We start from the raw sequence: 8,371 nt of genomic DNA, 5'->3' as shown, positions 1-8,371 counted from the left end.
GCTTCTATCAGATTGTCCGTGGGGAAGTCTGTAGGGCATTTTCTTGATTAATGATTGACGTGGGAAAGCCCAGTTTACTGGTGGCGGGTGGGGGGGGGTAGGGGGTGGGGGAGGTCCTCCATGGCCTCTGACTCAGTTCTTGCCTCCAGGTTCCTGCCTTCGTTTCCCTAAATGATGGACTGTGGTGGGGCATACAAACCAAATAAACCCTTCCCTCCCCAAATTGCTTTTGGTGTCTTTCTCACAGCAGTAGAAACCTAATGAAGACACCAGCTATGGTGATGCACATCTGTAATCTCCATACCTGGGAAACTGAGGCAGGTTTGAGGCCAGTCTGTGCTACACAGCAAGACCATGTTTTTCTTTTATCCTCATACCAGAGTCTCCTGGTTTTCTAAGTGACAGACTGCTGATATCCCCCAGGTACTCTAGGTCTGCCCTAGGCAGTGTCCTTGGTGTGTCCTCATGGTCTCTAGGCTCTGGCCTGGCCCCCAAATCACAGGCATGGGTGACCAAAGTCTAGAGGTCCCGTGAGGGTTGCATATCTGGGAGTTGGAGCCTTGTGGCCTGGCCTGCGAGGTCTGAGGCATCAGAGTCCCCAAACTTTTGCATCCACATTTAGATGTGAACTTTCCAAAGAACTCTGCTGCAGCCGTGCCAGCCCCGGACCTCAGGGGCTGTGCCAGGAGCACCACAGGTGCAAGTGTGACTAGCTGGCGGTGACAGGGTGCAAGTGTGAGAAACCGCGTGCTGGCAGTGAAGGGGGGAATGTGATGCCAGCTGCCAGCACGTGACTGGTGGTGTGAGCCCACAGCTTAGTTAGGCCAAATGACTGGTGGTGTGAGCCCACAGCTCAGGCCCCTTTACTTACTGCTGGGTGTTACTTAAATGTCACCTCCAAGATGCCAAAGGATGCTTCCCTGGGTCCTTCATTTATTTTAACTTACTTTTATTATTTAAGAGTGTATATGACTGTAAGTTCCAGTGGGGGGGTACCCGAGGAGACCAGAAGATGTCCAATTCCCTGGAACTGGAGTTCCAGGCTATTGTGAGGCACCATGAGGGTGCTGGGAACCCAACTGAGATCTGCAATGCAGCCACTGCTCCAGCACCGTCTTTTCTCTTAGTGTACAGTGTATGCTGTGGAGTCAACCTGAGGTTTCTCTGCAGAGCTCGGCCCAAAGTGTAGATGTGTGAGCAAAATAAATGTTGTCTGAAGCCCTTGAGTTTGGGGATGGTTTGTTACACAGCAGCGGAACTGGACCAGAAGTCTGGGATCTAAAACAAGCTTTACATTGTCCTTAGTGGTCTTGAGGTAGAGGCAGGAGGATGAGGTGTTCAAGGCTACCCTCGGCTACATAGAAGGTTGAGACTAACCTGAGCTACATGAGGCCTTGTCTAAAAACAAAAAGAGTGAAAAGAAAAAGAAACAAATAAGAAACACAATTCTTTGATTTTTCCCAATGAAATGGAGATATTTCTCAGTCACTCCTGAAGACCATTAGCAAAATAAATGAGATCATTGGATGATACAATCAAGATACTTCCAGCTGTTCTAGACAAAAGCATCAACCCTCCCTATATTTCTTCAAGTCAACATTGAATTTCTAGTTCTATTTTTTAGATTCATTTTTATCGATGTGTATGTGTGTATATCTGCATGTATGTATATATGGGTGCCCACAAAAGCCAGAAGAGGGTGTTGGATCCCCTGGGACTGGAGTTATAGGTGGGTATGAGTCACTCAATGTGGGTGTTGAGAACTGGACCAGGAACCCTAGGAAAAGCAGCCACTGCTCTTAACCACTGAACCATCTTTCCAGCCTTGCCTAGTAGCTTTTTAACCATGGTGTTGCACACTTTGATCCCAGTCCTCAGGAGGCAGAGGCAGAGGCAGAGGCAGAGGCAGAGGCAGAGGCAGAGGCAGAGGCAGAGGCAGAGGCAGAGTTAGAGTTAGAGGCCAGTTTTGTCTGCATAGTGAGTTATAGGACAACAAGAACTACACAGTAAGACTTTGTCTCCAAAAGAGTTGTGAATAGGTGGATGTGTGCTTGCCATAGTGGACATAGTGTATGAGGGTCAGGGGGCAGCTTTCTGGAGTCACTTCTCTCCTTCCACAAGGTAGGTCCTAGACATGGAACTCAGGTTGTCAGGCTTCATAGCAAACACCTCATCCTGCACGGGAGCTCCTTAAGCCCAGAGGTAAACGACAACAAAAGAGCTTCAAGAACTCCCTGAAGCTGACTAGTTTCACTAGGCCCCTCCCTACCAGAGTAAATAGAGCCAAGTTGCAAGGAAGACTCTCAGAGGAGAAAAACTGCAAAGATGAGTCTGAGACCAGCTGAGCTGTTAGAAGAGGGTCAGACCAGAGTCACCTGGAAAGGACATTCTCCAGCCTGCTGAGCTGCCTGCAGGCTGTGCAGTGTCCTTGAGGTTCCCAGCTTCTGTGAGCTGTCACTTACACTGGGGTGGGCCTTGGCCTTGCAGTTGTCCTTGAGTCATTTCTGCTGCTGTAAGTAACCCCTCACCCATATTCCTGTAAGTAATCCCAATAAACTTGTTGACTCACCAAGTTGAACTTTGGTGGTATCCGATCTGCAGTGATTTCCCTATCTGGGGTGAGTGGACAAGTATGTTTTGTCTCCCCAGGAAAAGTTTTATCATATAACACAACTTTACCTATTAAGCCCATCTTGCTGAACCCCCTAATAGCATTTTAAGCTCTCTCTCTCTCTCTCTCTCTCTCTCTCTCTCTCTCTCTCTCACTCACTTGAACCCAGGTTCTCTTCCATGTCAAGTATAAAAGTCTGCTACTGAACTGCACCCCTCATGGTTACTCCCTCCCCCAATAACTGTTTTGTTGATTTGGTTTGGTTTTTGAGGCAAAGGGTCTTAACTGTGTAAGTATAAACCAGGCTGCTGTGAACCTCCTGCCTCAACCTTCCAAGTGCTGGAATCACAGGCATGAGTAGCTATGCCCAGGAAGAGTACATTTAATACTTTATTTTCTTAAAGGGCTTTAAAAAGGAAACATACATTTTACTTTGTGTGCTGGAGATTGAACTCATGGCCTCCTTCACACTAAGCATTGGGACTCTGCCACTGAGCCATACATCCCTCCAGTAATTTCTTTTTTGTTTTGTTTTGAAACAGGGTTTTGTTATGAACCCCAGGCTGGCTTCCTGCCCTGAAATTTTCTTGTCTCAGCCTCCTGAGACCTGGGATTATAGGCGTGCACTCCACGACTAAAATGGAATTACGTTTTCATTCCACGACTAAAATGGAATTAGGTTTTCATCAGAGCACAGGCAGGCTCTGAATATGCCACGCCCTCTCTTCTCAGACTCCCAAAGATGCGCAGGCTACCAGATTGTCCCTTTCTCATCGCAGACACAGCCCAGTCTTCAGACCACAGAGGTCGGAGCAGAGCTGGTCCCCAGTGCAGCCACTACAGTGTTTACAAGCTATTTCTCCATACTTGGCTGATGTAACCCCAGTCCTCACCATCCTTCCTTGGGGACAATGACGGCTCTGCTTGTTTTTACTTCAATCTCTTGTTTTAAAAGTTGCCTTATTTATTTTCTCTCAAGCCTTTTCTTTTCTCCACAGTGGTGGCCCCCACATAAAAAAAAGCAATGTATTTGCTACTTTGGTCTCTTAGCTCCCGGGAATCAGGAGGGTTCTTGTTTTGTTTTGATTTGTTTTTCCTCCGTTTATTTTTGTTTAGTGTTTCTAGTTTGTGTGGAAACACGTCAGTGATATATGAGAAGCAACCCCGCACCGCCCAGGGCATCTCCTACTCCAGGGCCTCAGCACAATGACTGCCCCCTACACACGTGGGGACGCACGGATGTCACCAGGTGCTCCCACTTCGCCCATTTCAGCGGGTCCCAGGCCGCGAGCTCCCAGGTTGGAGCGCTTTTGGAAGAGAACGGAACTGCCTGAACCGTTGCCAAACTTAACTCCCTAGTCTTTGCTACCGGTTTCCTGGGGACCACGAGGTCCCTCAGTTCCTCGAGGGTGGATTCTTGAGCAAGATGAGAGTTGATTTCCGGGTCCATGCCTGGATTGACGACCGGTCAGCCTCCAATCTCCATCCTCAAGGAGGATTAGGTAAACGCGACCCCTAGGACGCACGGACACCCGCTTGTCCCCTATCCAGCAGGCTGTGCTGATGCTCCCGCGCCTCCTTAAAGCCGCAGCCCCGCCCCACCCGCCCCGCCCACTCGTGGTTCTACCCAACCGCCCGGTCCCGAGCGACACCGCTGAGCGTCACAAAGCCACGAGCCCGCAAAGAGCGCGCAGCCCCCAGCGTCCTGGTGCTGGATCGCGCGTCCCAGCTCCTCCACCACCACCCGCCACCATGTCCAGCGAGGAGCTGGCCCGCAAACTGCAGCGCCGGTTGAGACTAGAGGCGTTGGCAGAGACCGACCAGGGTGCCCCCCATCCTGCACCCTGCGTTGCCTCAGCGGGGAACCGGGATCCCGAACCGCCTGCCAGGGCGCCCACTGCCAGCGCGGATTCCGAGCTAAGCGCCAAGTTGAACCGCAGGCTGGACATCCACCAGGGCACAGCGCGGTCCCGCCGCAGCAAGGTCTTCAACCCCTACACCGAATTCCCGGAGTTCAGCCGCCGTCTCCTAAAGGATCTGGAGAGCATGTTCAAAATGTGAGCGCTCGCCCTGCGCCCCCGAGGAACGGGAGGTCCGGGACAGGGCGAGGGGCGGCGCGCCGCTAGTGGGACGGTGCGGGGAGGAGGTGCAGGGATCCAGGGGTGCACTAAGCATCTGGCTCTGAGCAGCCAGATCGTTCGCACCGGACTTCGTTGCGTGCAATCAGAGACCGAGCCAGGCTAGGGATCTGAGAGTTAGGATCCCTGTGTCCCGGGCAGAGCTCTAAAGTTCCCACTAAAAGCTCCTCCCTGGAATCCCCTGATCCTCGCCCTCTCCACTCACACAGGTCCAGAGAGTTGCTCTGAGCAATTTCTAGGAAGCAAACCTGGGGCGCACCTCACCCGCCAGCCTTAACTTTATCCCTCAGGGAGAAATTAGCTGGATTGTTCTATTATCTTTTAAAACAAAGGAGAAAGTTAATCCTTGTCTTCCGCACCGGGTCTGAGGGGTGAACCAAGACTGAGAACTTGGTTGAGTTCAACTCAAAGGTGGAACCAGGAGCCACCTGAGGGCGTCGCCTAGTCAGCTACCCCTTCCAGCCGGCTGGGTTGCAGATGCGGCTGACGTGGGACTGGATCCCGCTACAGGTCACTAGGATGGTGGCTGCTGGCGTCCGGATCACCCCTCAGAAGAGGAGAGCATACAGAGGCCCAGAGGGTGGCCTGCCACGTGAGAGGTCTTTTCTCTGGCCTCATTTCCCCACCTGAAGAGGGGATGCAGTAAAGACCCTCGCTTTTTTTTTTTTTTTAAGTTTTCGGTTTGTTTTCTTTCTAAGTGAGGTGTGGTGACACTCAGATTTCATTCTAACATTTGGATTTGGAAAGCAGAGGTAGACGATCTCTCTGAGTTCGAGGCCAGCCATGGCTGCATGATGACACTCTGCCTCCCCCCCAAAAAAAACACATTTATTTACCGAGTGTGTATGCGTGAGGAAGAGCCATGACACACTCGTGGAGGTCAGAGGACAGCTTGTGAGAATCGGTTCTCCCTGCACCGTGCAGGTGATGGGATCGAACTCAGGTGGCCAGAGCTGGTAGCAAGTGCCTTTACCGGCTTAACCATCTCGCTGGCCCCACCTTTGCCTTTTAAGGTCACAAAGTAGTCTGTACACCAAAAATGCCTCACCAAACTATTAATATTATTTCCAGAATTGGGCCCAGACCGGAAAAATGGCTGGGGGAGCGAAGGCCACTGGCCAGGTCATGCTTGGGCGTCTTTAGAAGCGCTTGGAATGTGTTTGCCCTCCGCAAGGAGGCTCTATTTAAAGGCACTGTGGCGAGCACCGCCTCCACTGCTCCAAGGTTTGCCGAGCCCGCACCTGCAATACTCACTGCCCCGACACCTCGATCTCTCAGTCCCTGGCTCGAAGCCACTGTTTTCTGGGTTCAGTCTGGGCAGCCCAGGAAGGTGGAGTTGGGACTAGAAAATTAGACTTGAGAGAAGGTGGAAAAGCCCGGTAACACACAGTAGCTTGACAGAGACCCCAGTGATGTACTTTGGGTTTTACATTTCCCGGGAAGGGCTGCTCTAGACTGGATGCTCACCCGTGTGGCAATCCCTCCAGCTTGCTCTGTGGTCTCTCCAGCTTCCCTTGCTTTTACTTGGAAACACTCTTGGAAGGTTAAGTTTGTTAGTCTGCCGCCTAATAGGAATGAAGTCAACCGTGTCTGGAGGTCTTCGGGGCCCAGCGATGTAAGGGGCAGGCTGTGTGCGAACTGGTGTTTCAGGAGAACCTGCAGCCTGAACTGTATGTGCAGGGCATTTCTACAGAGCTGTGCTGTCCAACTGAATTCTAGCTTAGATCTTTTGTCACTGCAACAAACTTAGCATAAACAAAGGGGCGGCATCTGGCTCCAAAAACGAAGCCAGGATCAGCTTCAGGTGTGGCTGGGTCTGGGAGACCGGGGTTATGATGGAGTCAGACATGTTTCTTTTGTCTTTTCTTCCCCACCGTTCTCATTCCCTTTCCTGTTTTTTACGTTAGGGTCTTTGAGACCCTAGCCAGCCTCAAGTTTCCTCTGTAGCTGAAGCTGGCTAGCTCCTGGTCCACAATGCTCCCATCTCTGACACAGGACCTCACTCTGTGGCTCAGGGTGGGCTTTCAGCTGTTGAAGTCACTGGTGTACACGTCCAGCACATTCTTGTTTGTTGTTTGTTTGTTTTCAAGTCAGTTTCTCTGTGTAGCCCTGGCTGTCCTGGAATCCACTCTGTAGACCAGACTGGCCTGGAACTCACAGCGCTCTGCCTGCCTCTGCCTCCCAAGTGCTGGGATTAAAGTCACCACTGCCTGGCATATTCCTTAGTTTCTAACACCAGCTTCCTCCCCCGCCCTTCTTTTCTGTCCTTTTTCTCAGGTAGCTCCTTCCATTGGCAGAAGTGTGGCCATAGCTGCTCCAGAAAAGTCCAGTGAGAAAGAGTAGTCACAGCATCTGCCTTTATGTGCCCTTTTCAGGGGTGTGTGTGTGTGAGAGAGAGAGGGAGGGAGGGAGGGAGGGAGAGGGAGAGAGAAAGGAGAGAGGGAGAGAGAGAGGAGAGAGGGAGGGAGGGAGAGGGAGAGAGAAAGGAGAGAGGGAGAGAGAGAGGAGAGAGGGAGGGAGGGAGAGAGAGAAGAGAAAGAGAGGGAAGAGATGGGGAGAGAGGAGAGAGGGAGGGAGAGAGAGGAGAAAGAGAGAGGGAGAGAGAGAGGGAGAGGGAGGAAGGAAAGAGAGAGGGAGAGAGAGAGGGAGAGGGAGGAAGGAAAGAGAGAGGGAGAGAGAGAGGGAGAGGGAGAGGGAGAGAGAGGGGGGGGAGAGAGAGGGGGGGGAGAGAGAGAGAGAGAGAGAGACACTATTGTTTGCTATTGGCTCTTAGCCAGGTGCTGTGCTCAGGGTGAAGCTCTCAATGCTCTCATTGACCAGGACTTAGCCTCATGCCTTCCCACCAGCTCTGCCTCCCTACCTCAGGCTCCCCTTGCCTGATAGAAACCTTCTAAATGCCCATGCCACTCAGTAATGAAAGTCACTCTCCCCAGTTCACCTTCCCATGGGTGCTCCTGCTGGGTCTTCCGTGCCTGAGGCAGCAGAAGTCCATTCTCTCCCACACACCTTATAGTCAGGGTGCCCCAGTCTGGGAGACTCACTGTGTAGACTCTCCTAATAACCTCTGGTTTTGGGTCTCGCCTGGCCTGCTGTCCCAGGGAGATATGAAGCCCTGACCAGCAGTGAACACATCTTCTGAAGGCTCCCGAGGTCGGATCTGCCCAGCTGCTCTGCCTCCACCTTGAGCTGCCTGGGGTGGTCAGCTGGCTCCCGGTCCTTCTCTGTTTATCCCATCAGCTGGTGTGTGTGTGTGTGTGTGTGTGTGTGTGTGTGTGTGTGTGTGTGTGTGTGTGTGTGTGTGCGCGCGAGCCTGAGCCTTCTTCCACCCTTCTGATAAAGCCACTGTGGCTTGGTGGTCTGTAGATCTGCTCTGGCCTGGCCATATCACCTATCCTTTAGGCTGGCCAGTGTTCTTTTCCCTCTGCCTACAATCCTGTTTGACTTTATTTACTAAGACAGGTTTTTTACTGTATAACCAGGCTGGCCTGGAATTCGTGTTATTGCTCCTGCCTCAGCTTTCCAAGTGTCGGCTCTGTGTTACCTTTTTCTTTTCTCTGAGACAGAATTATATATATATTGATTTTTCAAGAGAGGATTTCTCTGTGGCTTTGGAGCCTGTTCT

General features: G+C 51.7%; 1 protein-coding gene across 1 annotated transcript in view; it reads left to right on the top strand.

Moving 5' to 3' along the window:
* Positions 1 to 4,065: 4,065 nt before the first annotated feature.
* The window catches only part of Efhd1 (EF-hand domain family member D1), a 49,383-nt gene continuing 45,077 nt past the window's right edge, over positions 4,066 to 8,371 (top strand). The window contains exon 1 of the mRNA XM_005082238.4: positions 4,066 to 4,668. Within this exon, the coding sequence (XP_005082295.2) occupies positions 4,175 to 4,668 (494 nt within the window). The 5' untranslated portion in view covers positions 4,066 to 4,174. The remainder of the gene's footprint in view (positions 4,669 to 8,371) is intronic.

This window comes from Mesocricetus auratus, unplaced genomic scaffold, assembly GCF_017639785.1.
Source record: "Mesocricetus auratus isolate SY011 unplaced genomic scaffold, BCM_Maur_2.0 Super-Scaffold_100010, whole genome shotgun sequence".
NCBI lineage: Eukaryota > Metazoa > Chordata > Mammalia > Rodentia > Cricetidae > Mesocricetus > Mesocricetus auratus.
The sequence above is the reverse complement of the archived record's forward strand: the minus strand, read 5'-3'. Positions and strand labels throughout refer to the sequence as shown.